General features: G+C 35.2%; 1 protein-coding gene across 3 annotated transcripts in view; it reads left to right on the forward strand.

Annotated features, from left to right (window-relative positions):
- Cped1 (cadherin like and PC-esterase domain containing 1) overlaps window positions 1-24,925 on the forward strand; it is a 256,611-nt gene that overhangs the window by 28,747 nt on the left and 202,939 nt on the right. For 2 of the 3 annotated variants that reach the window (XM_048786037.1, XM_048786036.1), the window contains exon 3: window positions 392-575. The exons of the other annotated variant lie outside the window; for it this stretch is intronic. In XM_048786037.1, coding sequence (XP_048641994.1) covers window positions 392-575 — 184 coding nt within the window. The remainder of the gene's footprint in view (window positions 1-391; window positions 576-24,925) is intronic. 3 annotated transcript variants of the gene reach the window in all.

A 24,925-nucleotide genomic window follows, 5' to 3' on the forward strand; every position in this document is an offset into this window, starting at 1 on the left:
CAGAGCTGTAACCCTGCGTCTCTATCCCAGCGCGCACTGCAGACTCTAGCCGCGGGGCGATTTGCTGAATAAGCAGTGTTACCCTCCGTGCGACAAACCTCTCGCGTTTGAGTCCCCGTAGCCGATCCTCGTGCGATGGAAATCCTTCCTCCAGGTTCCGGAGCACCCCACTATTGCTGGAAATTCCTAACAAGATATCCTTTAGCCGTCCTGACTCGTCATACTCCCACACAGTGAAGCAGCACACGGGGGCAATGCACTCCCCTCGCCGCCATCTTCCTTCTCCCAAGAATAACTTTCTAAATGGCTTTTGATTTGTGTTAATGATGTCTTTCGAGGGAAATGTGCTAATTTCCCATCTTGAATTTTTATGCCTTCTTTGTTTTCTTAGATTGAAGAATCAATGGAGACACACTTTGGCAGTCATGGTAGAAGGGCCATGCTCTATAGGCCTCCTTCCTACAGCAAAATGGAGCTTCAGCTACACCAGCACATACTTATGCAGCACGACTACACGGTTGTTATCACTGAAGAAAGACCCGAAGCTGGCCTTGGGCTGGGACTGCTAGAACAAGGTCAGGATAATAAAAAGTAACTACCAACATCATTTCACACACAACATAAACAATTTCTAGAATATGGTACTATCTTTCTCAAAAATTTCACAAACACAAATTTTTAATCCATAATCAACTTTCTCATATCATAGAAAACTTAGCTCCTTTTTTTTTTTGTTTTTAGTTCCTTTCAAGTTTTCTTTAGCTAGATCTCTTTATTTCTGAAATTATTTTGTTTATATTTCTGTGGCATTTCAGAGTTGCATAGTTCATGTTTAAATGCTACATTAAAAATGTTTTTGTTTATGAGCCTGAATACATGTTCTTCCCAGCACCAAACTGCTCCATATTTTAAGAAAATTGCCACTTCATTTGACTGCAAGTGGAATGTGCTGGAAATTGTTTCAAGAAGCCAGCTTAAATATGACTCACAGATGACTCTAAATATGAAAGAAGTAAGAATATTTATTATATACACCATTACTTGTCAGGTAATTTTATTTCTATCATTTGAAGAGAAAAATAAGAGACAAGTTTTTAAACAAGTTATTTAAAAAGAAAATTAAGTAGATGATGAGGGTTAAAAGGGCAGAAACAATAACAGCTAACATTTCCAATTACTAACTCTATGGCAGATTCAATCCTCACTCTCCATCCAGGAGCCTATTTAAAACACACTGTAGCCTTCGAAGAGCTAATGACTAGGAAATATTAATTCCCCCAAGCAAGTGACTCACCATGTATCTTACACCAGATGCAGGGGAAGGATGGAAGGGCAGACCTGTGTCCCAACTCTCACTTTCTGTGTTCTTCCTCTTCCTCTCTGTTGCCTTAGTCTCTATTTTGGCCCATCATCCTACACTAGGCTGCCATTGTGAGAGCTACAATGATCTAGAACACTCACTCAACACAAGCAAATCAGACTTTTCTTATTATCATTATGCATTATAGTCATCCTTCAGTATCCAAAGGGACTGTTCAGTATCCAAAGAGACCCCCACAAATACCAAAAAAAAAGGCTGAACAAATCCTTTATGAAAAGTGGTGTAGTCTTTACATATGACCTAAACATATGAGCCTGAATACTTAAATCAGCCTTAGATTACTTATAATACCTAATAAACATATTATGATGTACACAGTTGTTATATCACTTAGGGAATCATGACAAGGAAAAAATTCTGTATGTGTTTAGTACAGATGCAATTAAAAAAATATTTTCAATTTGTAGTTGGTTGAATCTGTGGATGTGGAACCCATGGATATGAAGAGCTAACTGTATATCTATTTTCCTATTCAATAAAAGGGAGCGGGGAGGGCTGGGGTTGTGGCTCAGTGGTAGAGCACTTTCCTGGTATGTGTAAGGCACTGAGTTGGATTCTCAGCACCATATATAAATAAATAAATAAGATAAAGGTCCATTGATAACTATAACTATATATATATATATATATATATTTTTTTAAATGGAGTTGGGGGAGAAGCAATTTGAATTAACTGCTGAGATCCATAGGGGTTTCCTTTGGGAGAAAATGATCAGATCTCTGTTTTTTGTTTTTCTAATAATCTTGCTACTATTATAGTGATTCTTTTTCAGTTAGGTGCCCTTTCCTGGAAAGAAAATTGAAAGAAAGTTGGGGAGGTGTTTTGGAAAAAAAATTAAAAAGGAATATGAAAGCTCTGGAATAGTAATGAGAGCAGAAAATAAAGTTTTCAAACCTCATAGTTTTGCTGGGTTTGGCTCTGCTAAGATCATCAATCTAGGGTTCTGGAACATCCATAAGTGATATGGTCCAAAACCTATTCATCAGATTAATTCTTGTTACAAGGGAAAGATATAGAATGTTTAGTCTCTCTCTTGTCCCACAAAACATCACATCCTGTCACTGAATGGGGCGATTGTGTGGCCTCTGCACACTGTCATGTGAACTGTGCTCCTGAAGTCATGCAAAGTGGTTCTGATGACATGAGACTGTGGTCTAAATTTCATGTATTTCCCTACCTCCTTGGTGCTGCCCCTGACTTACTATGGATGCAACATGGATTATCTGTGCATTTCAACTTTGATTCGATTTCAATTTTCAATTCTCTCCAGCTGCAAAAACAGATGGATTACATTTCCTCTTTCCCTTGATGTCTTTGGGTCAGTTTGACAAGTTAAAAAAAAAAAAAAGATTATTTTGCAGCTTCCAAATATCAAGGAAGTGCAAAGACAGCCTGAAGGCAATAGAATCTGGCAGCCAAAGGAGTTGCTATGCCCAATGGTAGAAGATTCCTATATGATGTCCTCAGCCTTTGCCAGTGCAAATGCTGATTTGGCTTCCTTTTCCCACATTCCCACAGCTCTAAAAACATCTCCTTTCTAACTCTTTCTTGGCATTCTTTTACTCTCTATCACAAGCTATTATTTTTGGATAGGCCTCAAGAAAGGGTAGTAATTTCACAATTTCATGAGTATGGAAAATTGGTTTTTATTTTTTTAATTTAATTTCATAGTCTTCACTTTAGAGCACTGTGCTTCAAACACCTGAAACAAAACATTTTTTTCTGATTCTAATCTAATATTTACTTGATTTTTTTGTCACACAGAAAAAAACAGTTTTAAAAATTACACCTTATTTTCCATGGCCATCAATTTAATATATAAATTATATTTGAATCAAGGCACTTATTACAAAAATATTTTCTAGAAATATGATCCTTAGTAGAATTTGCTTTGCTTTAGTGTTGCATTTTTACTTCCTGGTTATTATACTGTGTGCATATGAACAGAGAGCATGAGGCTGTATTGGCACATGTAAACTTAGTCTCCCCAGGGTGAGCAGCCTGGGGGAAGTAGAACTGTCTCAGAATGATCTGAAGCTCTAGTCTATCTACCTTTCATTTTGCCATCATAGTTTCTGCTGTTTGCTGATCTGCAATTTGAAAATATTGCATTAGTCAAAACAAGTAGATACTGCCACAAATGCTACTGAGAACCTAAGCGCAGGATTGACACATTGATAAAATACATTCATGTTTATAGGAAAATAATTATAAAATGTATTTTCCTTTTTGTGCCTGTCCATTCCACCTGCTTTTCTTTCCTCCCCTGACTTGATCCAAATCACTTCTCCTCACTTCTTTCTGTGCCATCCTTTGATGCACAGGTGGTCTTTTTTCAGCTTGGAGCCACTTTCTTTTTTTAACCTTGTGAGAACAGAAAGAATAAAAATTGGAAACAGCAAAAGGATGATAAGCTTCCCAGGCAACACTTTTGTATTAAATATAATCTGTCCTGGTAGAGTAACATTTGGGCATTATATTTTATGATTTTCCTGCCTTTTTAGTAAATACCATTTGAAAAGAAAAGTAGGCAATCTCAGATCCTAAATTAGAATATGGGCTTTATGTTCTTCCTCCTGGTTAATTTCATTCTAGTGGCCTAGCAGAAGTTGATGGCTCTATTGAAAAAGGCTATAGGGCTGTAAATATGTGACCTTAAGAAATTTAAGTTCTCTGAGCCCTCGCTCTCTATTAATAATGGTAGTGATATTTATTTCAGAGAAGTATGTGGTGCAGATTTTTTCACTATGTCCAAACTCATCAAAGTTCTGGGAGGAGGCAAAGCAAAGGCAAGCCAACATTTTATCTTATTTAGTAGTCTGGGAATGGGGCCCATAATTTCATATGATAAAAGCAGATACAGGTAATTCTTATGTGTAACCCAGTTTGGAGAACACTATTCCAAGGGAATTATTATTGATTCAAGAAATGTCAACTCTTAGAATTAATTTTAAAAATAAGATACAGCAAAAATTAGCTTGCTATTAGGCCATTGCAGTACTTATGATTTCACTGTGTAGATATTTACCATCAGTGCTTCATCTTTGTACTGGTTTTGAGAACCCTATAAGGACAAACTGTGTAGAATTAGGCCTACAAAATGTCACAGGATGAAAACATACTTTTATGTTCTTCCAATTCCTTGCTTTGGAAAAAAAAATATCCTGTGTTTGTGAGAACATATAATTCTCTAAAGAAAAAGATAGAAACACCATCCAATTATTCTCTTTCCTATTATGTAGGTGCTATTTAGTAAGTCCTTCAGTGCATAGTAACCCAAAAGAGCATAGATGTTTTCCAAAAGTTTTGAATCTCCCCAGTGAAATCCAAGTAATACGTGGTCTATGGGACTCTGACTCAGAGTAGATTTTTTTCATTGGTTCAAAATTTTATTTTTGTATAATTGAAAGATAGTGATCATTTAGCAATTTACTTTCAACTTCCAAATACATCCTGTACTTTCAAATTATGTGTATTATGATTCAAGTGAAAAACAAAATGGGAACCTGCTATCAAAGTTGCAGAATTGGAGTCACCTTTATGGTTTCAAATTGCTTTTGTTCTTACAACTTGGGGTTTTTACATAGAATGATTTATGAAGAAATACAAAAAGTGAAATATCTTATTGATTTTCCTTTCAGGGCCTGGAAAATACAGTCCACTGGCCAAACTTGGTATTTTAAGTAATGATATTTTAAGTAATGCTGCTTCACAACCTTTTCCCTCCCAATTAGGACTCTGTAATTTACCCAAATGTGCTCTGAGAAACACTATTAAAATATAGAGTTAATAGAGCGAGAGATACAGATCTCTACTTAATGTAAAAATAAAGGTTTTGCAAATAAAGGTTTATTGGGACACAGACATAATTTTTTTTTTCATTTTATGTTTGGCTTTGCTTTTTGTTCTACAACAATAGAGTTGATTATTTGCAACAGAGACTGTACAGCCCTGAAAGCCTAAAATTTGTATTATTGGACTCTTAAAAAAACAACAAGTTTTCTGACTCTTGTATTCAAACTAATTGGTTGTAATTTGATCCCACACCAAGCTGATTATTAGACTTTATGATTGAGGAATTTAGTTTTTAAACTCATACCACACCTTATTCAAAATGAATTCGATGTATATGATAACAAAATTAGGAAAATGGAAATATAAAACTAGGACCCAAACTGCATATTTCTCTTAGCTACCATAATTTAGGCTGAGCTTTGGCTGTGAGCATCCAAATATGTAAACCAACAACAGAAGAGAAGTTTCACATGAAGAAGGGAATATTACAGTTCGTCCTTCCAAATTTTCATATGCCCAAGTAGTGTATTTAAATTTCTTTTTTCCATAAAGGGTAATAACTAGATACTATTAAGAAATTACAATGGACTAAGGGCCAGAACAACATTTGGGTTGCAAATGAAGTGGATATCATGTCTTAGTTTCTCAAGCAATCTCAGTGGGAGTGTACCATGATAGCATGAATCCCTGAAGGCATTTCTATGAAAGACTGAGGTTAATATCATGATGAATGTTATTTATTTTGTTTATATTGATATTTAACTTGATATATTATGTCCTGGAGAATGATATTTTAAGTAATGCTGTTTCACAACCTTTTCCCTCCCAATTAGGACTCTGTAATTTACCCAAATGTGCTCTGAGAAACACTATTAAAATATAGAGTTAATAGAGCGAGAGATACAGATCTCTACTTAATGTAAAAATATATTAGTCTTCCCGCTTAATGTGTTTCTGTCCTCCTGTATTTTGATTTATATATACTTTTAAAGATGTCCAACATATCTTTGGATAACTTAAAATCTAGTCTAATTTTGAAGGATTATTTATAGTGGCTACTTGCCAAAAGCTATTTCTGATGTTTGTATGAAAAGAAACATCTCCTACAGGTCAATCTGAACCTTTCTAATAAAAAACATATTTCAAAATTTTCTTTAGCTTATTTTTATTAAAAAATAATTTATAAGGAAATTGAGATTTTAATTTTTCTTAGATACTTGCTTAGGGAAGTGGTGGACGGTAGTAATTAAAAATTGTAAGCTTTGGAGTAAGAGAACCTGAGTTGGAGTCCTTAGTATTGGCTTTCAAGTCTTTGAATAGTTGCATAACCTTGGGCATGTTTCTTAACTTCTCAAAACTCAATTTCTCATGTGCAGCTTGATTGCTTTGAGATTAGCACATACAAACACCCCCAAATTGGGAGATAATATTGTTATTGCTGTCATGAACTTACGGAAAGGAGAATGTCATAGTCCTCTCTAGGGAGGGAGGTCCTTTTAAAATATAAAGTAGCATAAGGATTACACTGTGGATTAAATGAACTCCAAAGGTGCTTTTCAAGTTAGACTCCCTCAACTTGCATGTTCTTTTTAAAAGATATGGGATACAAACTCTCCTGAAATTCTGACACACACTCTCCTGGGTCACATTGTCTTAGAAAAGCCTCAGATCAAAAACAATCTGTAAGTGCCATAAAGTCATTGTTCATGCTTTTCTGCTCATCACTTAAAAACCATTCCCTCTACAGAGGGGCATGCAATAAATATTTACTGAATGCAGGAATAAGTGAAGATAAACTAGTGCACTAATATTTAGGTCCTTTTAACAGTGAATACCTCAGGAAACCTACAATAAAACTTAGTAAATAAACTTTCTATTTTTATGTAAACTTAGAGGAACACTGATATGCCTCTCATGCACAAATCTGCTCTTATAACAAACAGAATCCAAACAGAAGTACAGTAGTACACACACATTAATTTCAAATATCAACTGATTCTAGACTGCAGGGATTTTTACATGCTGTGTCCCTTTTTCAGAATTTTACTCTTTCTTGCTTTCAAGGCTTCCTACTGATATTTGCCACTGTTTCTCAGCCTGTTCCTTTTGGAGGAAGGGATATGAGTTTAGTTTCACATGTATTCAGTTGTAGGTGTTTTGAGCTCTGCACAGGAAAGTGTTTATCAGAAACTCAAGCAGAGACCAAGGTAGAAGAGATAAATTTGTGGGTCATCTGTTTAGAGATGATAATTCATTCACTGATGGCTTAGTATTCCATAAAGCAATATAACATGTAGTGTCACCTAAAGATGCTCCCCAGTAAAGAATACATAAAGTAAGCATTTAGCTTTTGATATCTGTAAACATATAATGCAATAAGGAGAAACAATCAAAACTTCATCTTGTCATTTATATTTCTCTCTGTCCTCTACACTATTTTTCTCTGGCTCATTTCTTAGCATAGTGTAAAACATCACTTTACACAGTTCTAATACCTTGCTTTGGAAAAATATATCTTTTGACCCAGCATTGTTATAACATATACTTCTCTAAAGAAAAAGATAGAGGCACCATCAAATCACTTGCTTTCCTACCATCCAGATACTGTTTAGTAAATCATTGTTTTAACTTGTAGAATGGTACAGCGACCTAAAGCAGAATAGATATTTTCCAAAAGTTTCAACCTGCTCCCAGGATAGAATATAAGTAAAATATAGTCCAAAAGATTCTGACAGAGAGTAATTTTATCACCGAGTCAGAATTATTTATGGATCCTTGAGGAAGGCATATTTCCATGGTTGTAGCAGAACCAGGACTGCAGCGGGAATGAGAAAATGGGTTATTCCAGTGGAAAAGAATGTTTCTGGGAGACCCTGTGAGACAATATTTTTGTAATCGCATTATTTAATGAGATGCGTTGATGCAAGGTTTGTTGTAGCAACCCTAGAAGGCATAACCAGAGCCAATTTAAGGCTGAACATCATTAAATCAATCAGTGGACATCTTGGAAGATGGGTGGGGACAGAAACAAGTCCATGATGCACATGAGGAGGTTGCCACATTGCATAGGAGAACAAGAGAAATGACCACCAAAGTCTTATTCCACTCTGCAGTTTTATGAAGTTGTCTAATACTTGTGCACAGAGAATAAAAGAAGGCAAGACAAAAATTTAAATCTATGTGGTCCTTAGGATTTCTTTTCTTTATTGGTTGCTTTTATTTAGTCTGGCATTTTTGTGGGTAGAAGAGGGAAATGTGGAGAAAGGAAGGAGTGGGGAAGTACTATTCTGGACTATATTTGGAGATGGACCCCTCTGGCTATTTGGGCACATTTGTTGCAGATGCTTCTACTGATAATTTAAAACTTGAGAGTCTAATGAACTTCTCATTCCTTTTACTCCTGTAGCTGCCCACCAGCATCCTGCTGCTTTCCTGACTTTAATTTGCTATATAACTATTTAACAGGAAGACATAAGAGTAAAGGTCACATTTAAAAGGCGCAGTGTGTTTTGCCTTGTCGGTGTTTCACCTAGAACACATCTGACACACGGTTTTTATTACACAAGTAATGGGCTTTGGGTACTATCTGAAGTGCTTCCGTACTTTAGTTAATCAAAAGAGGCAAAAGAGAAATTGAATCAAATAAACTTATAAAGACATACTGTTCTATTTTATTGTATCAGGACCCTCCGCAATTGTGTTTGCCAGTTTATTGTTATTTTTTTCAGTGTTAGGGAATTACTGATATATTTACAACCAAACAGAATTTGTTCTTTAATTGGCACACTGGAGCTCAAGGAATGTTTACTTAACCTTAACTCTGGTTGAGATGTTTATACTACAAGGACTTGAGTTTCATTTACTTTAATTTTTGAAAAAAACTTTCTTATTTATAAAAGTTGAGCTAGGAGTGACCTCCCGTTCTGATGTTTCCTTTACCCTCCACTGGGCAAAGAGAACAAAAACCCAGTGTCTTGCTTTTTACTCTCCCCCAAACTAAACTACTTCCTTAAGTGGGTTAGTTCTTACAATCGAAAATGGCAACCAGATGTTGACTGAAATCCGTAGCGTTTCTCCTTCAAGCTGAGCTTCTTGGTAATTGTTTGATCTTTTAAAGTTTCATAGAAACCAGATTGGGTATTTGAATTTTCCAAAACTGGGAAATGTTTAATATAACTTTGGAGATAATTTTTCCAAACTGTTTCATTCAACATATTTTCTCCTAATTGTGTTTTCTAAAAAGATGTAGCATTGAGATTTTAATAAATAACTTATTTTAAGTCATTTTTAAATTTTCTTATATCTTTAGAATGAAAAAGACTTTAAAAATTAGATTATTATTATTATTATTATTTTTTGGTTTTGCCACAGACTAAACTGGGCTTTGAATGGCAGATGTAATTTGCAAAAACAAATAATATCCTTATTACATTTAGATTGAGGAAAGACTCCAGAAAAGAAAAACAAACTCCTTCACATGGGGCCTTTCAAGTGACAGTGTGGATAAGCTAAAAGGGAGTCTGGGGACACAGTGTGTTCACTCTACTTAGTGTATCAGATTTATCTGCTTGAAATATTTTAAATATTTTCTTCAATTTGGGAGAAATTAAAAAGCATCTAACCATATTTCTGAGGCTACTTTTTCATTTTCTACCTCTTTTACTTTCTAATCTCAAGATTATGCAGTTGTTGAAACTTTTCAAATCAAGACTTGACTTTCCCCAAGTTAATGAGTATCTCCCCCCAGATATCCTCTCAGAAACGTCATCTTCTTTAGCTAAAGTTGCTTTCTTTTAACGGCATCTAACTCTGTAATCTGACTTGCCACCCCATTGCTCCTAAAATTGTTCTTCTAAAATTTACCAAAAAAAAAAAAAAAATCTCCTTTTTGTTACAAAATCCAGTTACTATTTTTGTAGTCGCATTATTTTTGGTACAAAAGTGGATTTGAATGTGACTAGAATATCAGTTTTTCTCAAAAGTCATATTTTTTTTAAAAAAAAATTATAAATTAAGCATTGATGTGAATTATCTGAGAGAATTTCCGAATTTTCATGATCTTATCCTTAACAGCATTTCCCAATTTGGTGAAATGCACACACCATGAGGGGATAACACCTGTTCTTGCACTGAGGAGAGGCAATGGGACTGGGAACGTTTTTATGAACCTCTCTCTCTCTCTCTCTCTCTCTCTTTGGTACCAGGGATTGAAGTCAGGGGCGCTTAGCCACTGAACCACATCCCCAGCCTTATTTTGTATTTTATTTAGAGACAGGGTCTCACTGAGTTGCTTAATGCCTCACTTTTGCTGAGCCTGGCTTTGAACTCTCCATTCTCCTGCCTCAGCTTCTTGAGTTCTTGAGCTGCTAGGATAACAGGCATGCACCATCACCCCGGGGCTCTCTTTACTTCTTAATGTTGCCTTAGCTTGCTTCTTCCATCTTTCTGTCCCTCCTTCTTTTTGTTATTTCTCCAAATATGGGTTTTCTCCAAGGCATTCATCCTGAGCCATCTCCCCCTGCTCCCATCTTAATACTCCATCAGTAAATTCTTGTATGCTCCAAATTCTATAACCTCACCAGGGGATAAAGTTTCTAAATAACATGGAATCCCAATCTGTCTCCTACAGGCAGAATTTGAGAGGCAAGCTTTTCCAGATATCTGGTAAATGTTTTGATTGTTGTGCCCCATTGCCTTAACATGTGTGCAACAGAACTGATTATCCTGCCCTAGCAATATCTGTTATTCTTACCTGACATGTTCTTGCCACTAGTTCTGTATTCCCTCAATCTCTCTGGCTCTAAATCTTACTGTCAGATCTTCTCTAGCCTTTTCAGTTGCCACACAGGTTACCAAGCCCTGTAAGCTGTGCCTGTTCTCTGCCTGGGCACCACCTTCCTTGCAGTTGCTTTGGGCTCTCTTGTGCTACCACAGTAGCTAATAAATGCTCTCCTATTGTTTCCCAACCAGAGTACATATTTTTTTGCCTGACATTCAGTACCTTTTGCACTATTGTATCAGACAAGCTCACAGCCCTGCTCTAGCTTCTACTCTTAGGCCTGTCCACACATTTGAATTACTTAAGGAAATTGACAAAATTTTAAAGGCAATGCCCAGACCCCACTCCAGAAAATTATTTTAGAATTTGGAGAAAAGGGGATAGGCCTGATAATCATTATATAATTTTTTCATAGTTCTTTTTTTCCTATATTTTATTGGTGCACTATAGTTTTGCAAAATGGTGAGATTTATTGCATATTTGTACATGCACACATTGTAACAATATAATTTGGATTATATTATTCCCTTATACTTCCCCTTTTCCTCCTCTCTTCCTTCCTCCTAGTCCCTTTCCTCTACTCTACTGATCTCCCTTCAATTTTTATGAGACCCCTTCTTCCTCACCTTTCTTTTTGTTTTTCCTTTCTAGCTTCCACATGAGTCAAACCTTCTAAGTTTGAATTATTTTGCTTAACATAATGGTTTCAAGTTCCATCCATTTTCCTGCAAATGACATAATTTCATTATTATTTTATGGCTGAATAAAACTTGATTGTGTATACATACACCACATTTTCATTATTCACTCCTCTGTTGGTGGACCCCTAGGTTGGATTTCATAGTTTGGTTCTAGTGAATTGTGCTGCTATAAACATAGGTATGCATTTATTGCTATAGGATAAGCATGATTATATTTATAAAAAGATTTTCCAGGTGATATTAATATGTGGTTAGAATAGAGAACTATAGCAATTAGGAATTTGCCTTATTACATTTCAAAGCTTTCTACTTTGCATTGCTATTCAGGTTTTTTCCCCTAGGGTTGTGTCCTGTATAAGTCAGGTTTCACCTGCAGGAAAATGGTCTCCATCGCCCCACCTAATTAACCTAAGAACTTCTTCCTAGGTCCCAACTTTCTCCACCATGCTGGGAACTAAGCTTCCAACACAGGAATCTTTGAGGACACCAAAACCATGTCGAAACCATAGGACTGCCTTTCTGTCATTTCTTAAAGTCCAAATAAATATATGAAGTTCTTCCCTACAAGTTCTCCTCAAATTAAAAACAATAAACAAATAAAGCAGCCTCATCACACATCATTCATATGTCTCTGATGCCTAGAATATGCTTTGTCATACTTTTAATAATTTTTTTTGTGCTCAGCTTATCTCTTCTTCTGTACTATAAACAGTAAAGCAGGGATTGTTTTATTCATCTGCTTATATGTTATTCTGCATAGGACAGTGCCTTGCATATACCAGTAGATACACAACTAAATGCATAAAAATTAAAATAAATAAACCCACAATATATTAACAAAATCACGGAATCTTTCTTTCCCATATATAAGCATCATGTTCGTTGAAATTTAGGGAAAAATTTTTGATAGTGATAGGAAATAGGTATATGTTAGAGTAAATTGAAATGTGCTCAGATGTGTCTGTGCACAGTCAACTGAAGAACAGAACTCATATATCCCTGACCCTAGTATAACCTTGTTTCAGATTTGGTCAAATGTCTCTGTTGTCAAAGAAAGAAGAATTCTACCAACAAGTTAATAATAACCTTTCTATAATAATAATAACTTCTTTCAGCTCTTTCTCTTAGGAAAAATATGAAAGGCATATGTGAATCTCATAATGTATGCAACAAAATGTTCCATTTAGAGCAGAGCACTCTCGGAATTTAAAAAATCTTGTTTAGCATTCCACCTCCTTATCAGAGTGACCAAACAAGTGATTAAGGGGTACGAAAAGCTGAGAATTCTCTGGTTGGGAGGGCCAGTATCTCTAATAGCTAACTCTTTATGTAATTATGAGATGGTATAGGGAATCCCTGTCTGAATGTTTGCTAAAGAACATAGTTTTGGCAAAGCTCTCTTATAGTACTTACTGATTTGCTAGGATCATGATTCTCAGGCTTGACATATTTTGGAATTGTCTAGAAAGCTTGTTAAGTCACACAATTCTGGGTTCTACTCATAGTAGAACCAATTCAAGAAGAATGGGGAGGCAGGTTAAGGATTTGGATTTCTATCATGTTTTCATGTGATGCTAATGCTCTAATAATAGAATTGTATGTTCAGAATTACTTGCTAGGTACTTTGTTATTATTGGGTTTCAGTGTTTCTTCCAGAGGCACAATGAAGTTCTGGCTATTTAATGGCTAAATAATCCCCCATTTGCCTTATCAGGATCTTGAACCATTCTTCCACATCCATATAACTCCCTACTACTAAATTTACATAGATGGTAACCCCATCAAATTTGAGTTGAATTGCAAAACTTGGCACATATTAGCTGAATTCTTTGTAGTCAGAATCAAGGATCTCATTTGAATTGAGAGCAACAAACAACAAACTATCTTTGGATACATTGGGCTTGTTGGAAGGTTGTAAGATTAAGGCAAAATATGGATATCTGATTTATCCCAATTCTCAATTATAAGCCTCTGAAAGAAAAGTAAAATGGGCCTGGGTTGCATGGCCCATGACAAACCATGATTAATTTATTTAATTTCTCTGATGCTTTTAATATATAAGATGGACATTTTAAAATTAGATAATCTGATGTCTACTCCCACTTAGAAATAATAATAAACAGGGGAAATCCCCTGTAGCTCCTATATTATTTACAATTACCTATAAAAAAGATAGTTAATTTTGGATATCTTTCTTTGCAATATTTTTATATATTTTATACAGTTTTTAGTTTGACATATCAAACGTATGAATTAAACTTCACAAATATTTCAGTGATTACATAAGATTATATTACTATTTTAATATTTACTTAATCTTTCCAACATAATTATTTATATTTATCATATTTCTAATTTATTGCTGTCATAAATAATGCATTGATAACATTCCTTGTATATAAATCTATGTCTAGATTCTTAATTACTTCTTTTGCATTAGTTTCTAAAATTAGAATTCTTGGAAAAGTTGAGTACCATTTTCAATGACAGTATCTTCATTGATGCTGTCAATACTCTGAAAAAGTCAAATAGTATTTTCCTTCTGCTACACAAGAAATCTCCCACCTCACCAAATCTCCCAATATCAAAATTCTCCTTATAATCAGCAAGGCTGTTTCAGGAATGAGAACTTTGTCTATTGGTCTATGGAAGTATGACATAAAAATTCAAAGTCAAAGTTGTGGCATGAAACAGATGAAGGTTCTTCTGGAGAATTATACTTAGGTCATAGTGGGAATGCTGAGAATGTCACAATGGCCCTCACATTCCACAGTAATCTGAAAGCTCATCCAGATAGATAGCCAGTCTATCAGGAATAATGAGTGATGCTATTCCATTCATTTGTTCAAAGATTCTTATTCATTAATTGTCCACTTCCTGGAGAAAAAGCCTACTGGGGTTTGTCAACCCCAATTTTACTTTGTGCAGTGCCTGAAATCTCTAATTCATAACTGTAAACAGCATGACAGTAACATGATGAGACCAAGTTCGTTTCTCATCTTATGGAAAGACATCTTGTTACCTTGTCACAATGAGTATTTTTAAGGCACAAGATCTTACATCAGAGACATTTTGCATTTTAAAATGCTCAAGGTCCAGGTTAATATCCTATACATTTTCATTATTGAATAACATCTTATTGGAATTTTGAAAAATTTTGAAAGATAACACCATGTATGAAAAGACAATGTTTTTCTGCAGAGCAGAATGTTTATTTTTGCCTGGATGCCTATTGCAACTGCATTTTCAGAAAATGGCTTTTCTGTTTACAAAGATGTTACATGTTTATGATAGAATAATCAATCAAGTAAAGAAAGATGTGAGTGAAAATTACTTCAAATTCCACCAGAGATAACGTGGTTAATAATGTTGTGCATATTTCCAGGCATCTCTTTGAGCTCCTCTCTCTCTCTCTCTCTCTCTCTCTCTCTCTCACACACACACACACACACACACACACAAACACACACACACACAGATACACACACCCATTTGTATCCTGTTCCTTTGCCTCTTTACAAAAACTATATAAATTCTTGCCATATATAGTTCTTAAATTTTTTTAATGTTTTCAATTCAATAGTTTTTAAAAAAACCTTGACTATGTCCTAATTAAATGTATCATGCCACATACTTTATATGCATTAAGTCCTTTAACTTACATTACTAGAACACTACATAAGCATTTCTATTTCACAGATGAGAAAGAATGGCAGAGAGAGCCACATCTCCAAAACAGTGTATCTTAAAAAGGTGGAGTTGAGGTTTGATCCCAGGACTATATCTAAACTGCAACTTTTAATCACAGTATCATACTAGTTCTCTGAAAGAATATAGAAAATATATATTTCATTCTTTTTAGTATTTTATTGTATGCATACACCATAATTTTAAACTAAATGCTTCTGCGTAGTTATTTAGAATTTTTCTCCTTGTTACTATAAAATAAAACTTTGCTACAACATTAATGTGCTTTATATTTTGGAGATTTGAGTGGTAATGCAGAATTATTGGGTCATTGGATGAAAATATTAAAACTGTAGTCTTCCCTGGCAAATTTCTCTACAAAAAGTTGATTCCCATTTTATTTCTATCCACAGTGTTGGTCTTCCTTGTTTTCACTGTATTTGATATTATAACATTTTAAAAAATCAGATGTGATTTAAAATAACATATAATTTCTATTTCTAATAAAAATGTGTACTTTCATGTTAATTGAAATATTTGATTATGTTGCATGACATTTTAAAAATTATTTTTTATTTGTTAATTTTTTTATACTAAGTATACAAATAAGAAGTTCTTCAAATAAAATACATCCAGAAAAACAAAAAAGAAAAGATACTGAAATTCACAAGTTAGAGGAAGACAATTTAAAGTATAGCATATACTTTTATATTCATGGCACAGGCAAAATCCAAAACTGATGATATCACCTATTGCTGGTAGAGATTCTAAGAAAAGAAATTCTCATACATTGCTTATGGAAATGTGAAATACAGCCCTTTTTTTGAGAAAGCAATCTGTAAAATCTATAAAACTTAAAATACTTATACTTTTGAAGCCAACGATATTATTCTTGGAAATCGATCTGATAGAAGCTAAAACATTAAAACATGGTAAAATCTATATCTAAATCTTAAAATTAACAAAATTAATTTCATGATGATGAAATAGAGAAATGATTTTAAATAATGGCAAACAACATGAGAGAGATAGACTACTATATGAATTTTTAGTAGTAAATAATTACAGGGAAAAATAGCATGTTCTATTCCAAGTGTCTCTGGAAAGGTGGAAAATTAATCCTATAAAACTAGATGGAACTGTGATTTAGCAGAATCCTGTTCAAATATGTGGGATAAAATATGCTTCTTAGATGCATAGGAACAATCCACTTTATAGTACTTGGCATAGTTTTACATTGGCCTAAATATTCTTTGTTTCATAGATGACAGAATTATTAGCCTCAGGAGACACTTCTGTTATACCCTTGGCTTCTGGGAGCAGCGCCAATTTTAGGAAAATTGTGAAGTGGATGAAACTTGTCTTCGGTAATAGCCCTGTTTACCCCTTACCCTGTTCCTCCTTATCTGAAGCACCCACTTGAGGGTCCCAAGAGGTTGGCCAGTTTGTGCCTACCACTCGGGACTCTTTCATGGAATTTGGTATAAGGAGTGTCTGTCATGAAAAGGAACCTTCTTACATCATATTTCAGGATGTAACCTGTTCAAGCAAACACACTGGATATTACCAATAGGAGAAAACTGCTGCCCAAGTTCTAGGTGATGTGCATGCATTTTAACAGAGGCAATCACTGCTAAGGTTCTTCCCCTTGCACTGAAACCTTGCACCACTTGGAGACTGTTGAGTTAATACATCATCCTCCAGTGGGAGGGAGGGGTATTGAGGAAACTGGAGGGGCTGAGGCAGATAACAATAGTTATCTGTATTTTTCAGATGATGTATCTTTATCTCTATTTGGAAGCCTTAAATAATAGGCTGGTAGGATGCATAGAATATGTCATGTTTTGTTTCTTAAAAGTTCATTACCCAGATCTGAAATGTTTACCTGCCTGTATCTTCCTACCACCCATCTATTCAAGAAACAAATGCTTATATAAAGCTTATCAAATACTAAGATGTTATTCTAAGTGCTTCACAAATATTAATTCATTTAATCCTTAAAACATTACCCCAGTTTTGGTATTTTTATTACTGGGAGGTTTGAATTTTAGTCTCACATCTGTTTTCTGGAATGACCTTGAACAATCTCATCAGATTATTTATTGTTTGATTTGAAGATGGAAGATAAAACTTGCCTCATAAATATCTCACAGGAATGTTTCGATTTGTTAACTAAATCTCCAAAGATTAAAGAAATAATGCATAAGAATAAATGTTAGTAATCCTCAGATACTTGTGGCATTAAGTAATAAGCCTTTGAGAGAAAGTTGATTCTTTTTCTCATGTAAGTGAATTATATTTTCTCAAGCCTAATTCTCATCTGTGCTGAATTAGTATGGAATTATTCTTGGAATAAATTAGAAATCAATGACTCCCTCTTCCCTCTCAGACTGCTCACAGTCCCTGGTGAATTATTATGCAATGTTAAACCAGATATGACTAGGTTTTATTCATTGCGTTCTAAAGAAGTCAAGCAAAATAACTTTTAATAGAATAAGAAGAAGGAAGAATATTTGGTTAAATGAAGTGTCACATGCTAATTATGCAGGAAAACCTCCTTTCCTCTTTCATGGAATTTGGTATAAGGAGTGTCTGTCAGAAAAATCATGTCAAGTACTCAAGTATTAAAAGAACCCAATTTAAAACATCAACCTCATAACAAGGTTTAAGAGGAGGACATTATCATAGCCAGGCATTAGGATATTTTATAATCAACACTAAACACGTAAATTTTATTTGTTATATGGCCATTAAATAAGAGCTCCATGTAAGACACTAATTGGCTTGGGTAGGGGATAAAGCATTATAACTGTGAGTGAGAACTTTCAAAAAACAATCAGATAGAGGTGTATGTAAGTGTTTCTTAAACTTATTTGTGCATACAAACTCTTTGGGGATCTCATTTATTGATAAATTCTGTTTTGGTGAGTGTTATGGTTTGGATGTGAGGTGTCCTCCAAAAGCTCACATATTAAACACTGAAATACAGTTCAGAGAAGAAATGATTGAGTTATAAGTCTTAACCCAATCAGTGAGTTAATCCCCTGACAGGGATTAACTGAGTGGTACTAAGGTGGTAGGGTGTGGCTGGAAGAGGTGGGATTGTGGCTTGGCTTTGGGATATATATTTGTATCTGGCAAGTGGACTCTCTCTCTGCTTCCTGATCACCATGTAAACTGATTCCCTCTGCCACACTCTTCTGCTGTGATGTTTTGCCTAACCTTGAGCCCCTAGAAATGGAGCCAGCCTTCTATGGACTAAGACCTCTGAAACCATGAGCCCTCAAATAAACTTTTCCACTTGGAAAAATTATTCTGGTTGGGTCTTTAAGTCACAGCAGCGAATAGCTGACTAAAATTGAGCCCTAAGTTGGGACCGGGACTTTTACATTTCTAACAAACTTTCAGGTGATGACAGTGTAGGTCCTTGGATCATTCTTGACAGGGTGTCTAGGTTTAAGTCTTATATTCATTGCAGTCTGAGCAGTCTGAGGGGCAGAATAAAATATCCCAAAAGACTTCCAAAGAAGTGGCCAATTCTGAATATGGAGACCTAGGAAGGTGTCATACCTTGGGAATAAGAACGATTTCTCTTTTCTTTTTCTTTTTTCTTCTTTTTGGTGCTGGGGATTAAACCCAGGGGTACTATATTACTGAACTAGCCCTTTTTATTTTGAAATTGGATCTCATTAAGTTGCTGAGGCTGGCCTTGAACTTGGGATTCTCCTGCACCAGCCTCTCAAGATGCTAGGATTATAGGCATATACCATTACCTCTGGCTACAAATCATTTCTTAAGCAAATATTAGAAGCAAGAGTATTTGGAAATATAAGCTACACTCAGTCTGAAAATGCCTAGAGTTTCAGTGATCAACAAGGAGTAGTGTGGCTGAAGAGGAGGGGGTTTGTGTGGAAGGGCGGGAGCTGCTTCTAGGGAAACAAGACTAGAAGAACCATGACTGGACAGATGTTAAGGGCCTTGGTTATTTTGCTAAGGAATTTTATCAGAGTTGCTCAGTCAATGATAAGATCTGTATTTAGGAGGATATTTCTGGTAGCAGGAAGAGAGATTAGAGAAGGAAAAATAATTAGAAGCAGGGACATTAGTTAGGAGACTTTGCAAGGGGCAGTGAGATTTTAGATTTAGAAATTGGGATAGAATTTGGAAAGGCCAGGAAATATTTGAGAATTTTTATTTAGAATTGAAGTGATTTGAAACTAATGGGATGTGGGCATGTGAGAGATGAGTTGGATGATCTCTCTAGTGAGGAAGGGTGAAGGGCTACACCTTTGATGATAAGGACAATGGAAGAAGGGAAAAATGTCTTGGCAGGAGGTAGTGAATTAAGTTTGGTACTTATTCAGTAGGGCATATGTTCTCGCATGTGACTGGAAATGCCTTCTGAAACATGAAGAAGATTAAGAAAAGTGAATTTGAAAGTCAGTGGCAGGGAACCAACTGCTAAAGTAATGTATGCAAATGAAATTAACAGAGGAGCTAAATTTAGAGGGAAATAGTAATGCATATAAAGAAAGAGTAGATATTTGAGGAGCAACCCATATTAAGAAAAGGCCTTTAACTTCAAATTTCATCTATTTTTCAGTCCCCTGGTATTTTTTTTATTGGTTTCTTTTAGTTATACAGGACATTAGGATTCATTTTGGTGTAATTACAAAAGCATGGGTTATGATGTGCTCTAATTTAGTCCCAAATACTTCCCCTTCCCCCCCTTCTCTCCTCCCCCCATTCTCTTCTGTCTACTCTTTCTGCTATTTATTTATAGTTTTGTTTTTAAATTAGTGTCTTGTGGATATATATAATGGCGAGATTCACTATGATATATTCATATGTACATAGGAAGGCTAGATAAAATTTATTGCACTGTTCTTCCCTTATCCTATCCCCCCCAACCCCTCGATTTCCTTTCTCTACTCCACTGCTCTTTCTTCTATTTTGATGGAATACCCCTACCCCCACCTTTCCTTCTTTCTGTCTTTCTCTTTTTTTCCCCTTATTTTGAACTAACTTCCACATATCAGAGAAAGCATCTGATCTTTAATTTTCTGAGTTGGGCTTATTTCATTTAGCATAATAGTCTCTAGTTCCATCCACTTATAGGCAAATGCCATAATTTCATTCTTCTTTATGGTTATATAATGTGCATCTTGCATGGAAGTAATTATTGGTGTTGCATCCCGATTGGTTTTGTGAAACAACACTCTAAGTATCAAATTCTTTGGTGAGATCTGCAATTAGGACATGAGAGTTTGTATCTAGCTACAGTTACATAATAGTTATTACCTTATTTCCCCTGGAGAATTTGTTTATTCAAACATTTTAAAAACTGAAATTCATCCTTTATTCTGATATTCTTAGTTTTTGTCTAATGTATTCTTTCTGTTCCAAGATCCCATCCAGGATACCACATTACTTTTAGTGTCATATCTCCTTTGTTTCCTCTTGATTATGACATTTCCTCAGACTTTCCTTACTTTCAATGACCTTGACAGTTTTGAGAAGTAATTCTCAGCTCTTTGGATGTCCTTCAAGTGGAATTTTCCTGATGTTTTCCTCAACATTAGATGGGTCATAGTTTGGGAGTACGACCACAGAGAAAATGCATCTTCCTTATCACATTGCAATAAGGATATTGTATGGTTTGGATATAAGGTGTCCTCCAGTAAACTCGTGGGATAGACAATGCAGGAATGTTTAGGGGTGGAAAGATTGGATTATGATAGTTTTAATCCAATCTGCAGACTAAATCATTTCCTGAATTGATAGTTTGAATGGATTACTGGATGGTAATTTTAGACAGGTGAGAGTATGGCTAAAGGACTTAGGTTTCTGGGGATGTGCCCTCGGGATTATATCTTTTCTCTGGCTCCTTTCATTCTCTCTCTGCTTTCTGGCTGCCAAGTATTGAGCAGCTTTCCTTCCACAGTGCTCTTCTGCCATGATGTTCTGCCTCACCTTAGTCCCAGAGCAATGGAGTCAGCGGATCTTGGACTGAGACCTCTGAAACTGTGAGACCCAAATAAACCTTTCCTCTTCTAAGTTGTTCTTGTGAGATGTTTTGGTTCCAGAACTGACTGACACAGGCATGTACTATCAAGCTGACATCGCACTGTTGGTGTTATCTGATCACCTGACTGGGGTTATATTTGTAAGGTTTTTCCGCACTGTAAAGTTATCCTTCTATTTCTGCTTTCCATGCTGAACTCTTGGGAGAGTCACTATACACAGTTCTTATTTAAAGTGGGAAATTATGCTGTATCTCCTTGAAGGCAGAGTACCTACATAACTTATTTGGACTTCTTTCGCCTGGGAGATTTGTTTTTTCATGTCCACTTTTTAATTTACTCAGTCATTTGTTTGCATCAGCATGGACTCATGGATATTCATTTTATATTTTAGGTTGCAATCCAATATTTTACTTGTTTTGTTGCTTAGATTGTTTCAGGTTGACCACTGGCTCCAGTGTCTCTTTGACATTTCTCCCATCATTGCTTTTTGTTTGCTCCGTTTGGTTTTGAGTAAAATGATTTTTTTTTTTTTTTTGGTTTTTATTTCCTGATACTACATGCCTGTATATTTACTGTTCTGGCCCTTGAATCAACTGCTTTCTCCAGGCTGAATGTTCTCTCTGATATGTGGATGCTAATCCATGATAAGGGAGGGTAGAGAGGGGAAGTATAAAAGTTCATTGGATTAGACAAAGGGGAATGAAGGGAAGTGAGTGGAGATGGAAATAGGAAAGATAGTAGAATGAATCGGACATAAATTTCCTATGCTCACATATGAATACATGACCAGTGTAACTCCATGTTATGTTCAACCACAAGAATTGGATCAAAATTGTAATGGGTTTTATTCCATGTATGTATAATATATTAAAACACACACTATTGTCATGTAAATCTAAAAATTACAAAAAAGAGTTTATTTCATGGGAATAAATTCATCAATTTCTTTTAATGTCTTTCTTAACAGTAAGTTTCTTCAGAGCAGGAATCTTTTATTTTGCAATGTTTAAGGATAGTCGTGATTTCTTGAGGTCATGAGTAGATTAGAAGACTTTCAGGAGCTCAGAACTCTTCCCAGAAACCATCTCAATGATCTCTATCACCTTTCCCATGGCAGAAAGAGGTCAGCTATCAGGACAGAAGAACTGCATCCCTGGTGTGTCTTTAGAGCATCAGGGAGCGAATGGTTTGAAGTTTCTCTATTGTGAAACAAAGTTTTCATCCTCAGCCCTGGAAGGGTATGGAGATAGGGCAAACATCCACAGCCAGGCTCTTGGGGATCAAGAACCAGACTTAATTACATTTTGTGGCCATGTTCTGTAATTTATTGAGGATCTCAAGGTTTTGTTTATAATTCTCTTAAAGTTAATTCTGAAAGTGGAAATCCTCAATCCAATAAACATCGACTATAATGATTGTTAGAAACAATAAGGTGAATGTTTCTTGTCTTTAAAGAACAGCCATGAATAAAATTAATTATAAGCACTATGTTATTGTTCTGTAGATCAATCACATTAACAGTACAGAATAGGGAACTGTTTAATGCAATTTGAGAGATTTAAGACAAGCTATAGGTATTTGTACTGGCTAATTTATGTCCCAGCAGTCTTGGTAGAATCAAGCATAGGCCCTAATTTATCATCAATAAGTTAAAAATGTTCTCATGAATGTAATACCATCTACTAATTATGATAAAGGATGGCTACTGAGAAAGTATGACTTTGTTATTCAGCACGAATTTTAAAATCCAGTTGTGAAAAGAAAGTTATACAGACGGAGTTGTGAATGTATACAAAAACCTTCTATGTTATATTATAAAGAAATATTATGAATTATTTTAAAATTAAACATCTTGGGGTTGGTAGTGATAGAGAGCTTCATTTGCATGCACTGGAGGAAAAAAGAAATTAAACATCTTTAATTCTTCACCCTAAGGAAAACAGGTTTTCTGAAAATATTATAGTTGTATATTTATGGAATATGATTGTCTAATACTGTTAATAAATAAATGAGGATTGGTTTCTGTAGCTTTGATAGTTATGTGTCCTAGAAACTCTCAGCCCAATTAATTTTCCAAGCCATACTTTATAAATCTGCTTCAATCAAAAGTAGAACTGTTCATAAAAGAGTTTCCTCTCTTCTTGGAAATTGCTATTTGTCTTTATAATTTCTGTAAACACAATGAATAGTTGGCTTTATTTTCCTTTTGTTGGATTCTCCTCCTTTTTCCTTACTAGCTAAGAACCCAAATATATCTTAATGTAATTTTTAAAAACTAATGTTTTTCTTACTATTCTTCCATTTTTGATTTTTATGATAACATTTCTACAGACTGGATTTTGATTATGTTCTAATTATCATCTGCTGCTCACAGTCAGTTATTTGCTCACTTAAGCATTTAACAAATATGTAGCAAGTACTTACTTTCCTGTATCCCAGCCACTACCATAAGTACTGAGACTAAAGCAAGGAACAGAATACACAGTCCCTGCCCTCAAGGGGCTTATATTCAAATAAGGGAAGACAACTAATAAACAAATACACAAGAAATATGCAACCTGTCAGTTGTAAATGCTGTGGATAAAAATGAAGCAAGAGTGAACTTGATGGTCATAATTCTTTTTTTTAAACAGCATGCCAAAGTTCTCATTCCTGAAGAATAAACAGCCTTCATATGATGATGCTAATGTGAATGTTGCTATCTCAGAGTTCTCTGTTTTTCTCTAGATTAGATTACTGATTCTGCAGACCTTATCAAGGAGGGAGGTCATTTGTGAGCCAGGAAACAATTGTTTGCTTTACCTGGCAGCCTGCCTGAAAGAGACTGGAAATACTCTAAGGGCAGCCTCACTCCTAAGGGCAGATGCTGGATTTTTAAAAAACAAAACAAAAACCTTTAAAAATAGCTCTTATGTTTTTAACACTGAGATGTTAGCTGGCTTCTGACAACACTTAGAGATATAAGCTAGAGTCTGCTGTTGTATGCCTCAATTAATAAATCTGGACCTTGATCTCTCCTTCTAAAATAGGCTGTGAGTCCTCATCTTTTCTGGAGCAAACACTGTGAGGCACGACAGTGATGGGTGTTATCAGCAGTAGTTCTAGGAGAGGTGCCTGTACAGTGTTCATGCTTTTGTCATTTTCGGAGGAGAATGGAACATCCGCATCCTGTTTTCCCTAGAACTGTGCCCTGTGACCTCTCTATTCAAGACCTTGGCTGGTCTAACCCAGGAGCTTTGATTTCTTTGTAAAAGGAAAAATATAATATTAACCTTCTTAAAATAATTTATGGATTTCTTTTCAAAAATAGGTGAAAGTCAACTCAATATTTATAATTTCTGAGCTCACAAGCATTTGGGAACTATTTAGTTCCTTTTATGTATGAAGATTGAGTTTAAATTATCAGCAGCAGTGCTAATAATGCAGTGACTATTATTGCTGTGTATGGGTCTAGAATACCTGAGCTACACATGTTAGAGTCATTGTTTTTTCCAAGGTCCCAAGAGAAAATAGATTCATTGAACAATACCTGAAAAGGAGCAATTTGATGATTTC

The sequence above is a fragment of the Marmota marmota genome, unplaced genomic scaffold, assembly GCF_001458135.2.
Source record: "Marmota marmota marmota unplaced genomic scaffold, marMar, whole genome shotgun sequence".
Classification (NCBI taxonomy): Eukaryota; Metazoa; Chordata; class Mammalia; order Rodentia; family Sciuridae; genus Marmota; species Marmota marmota.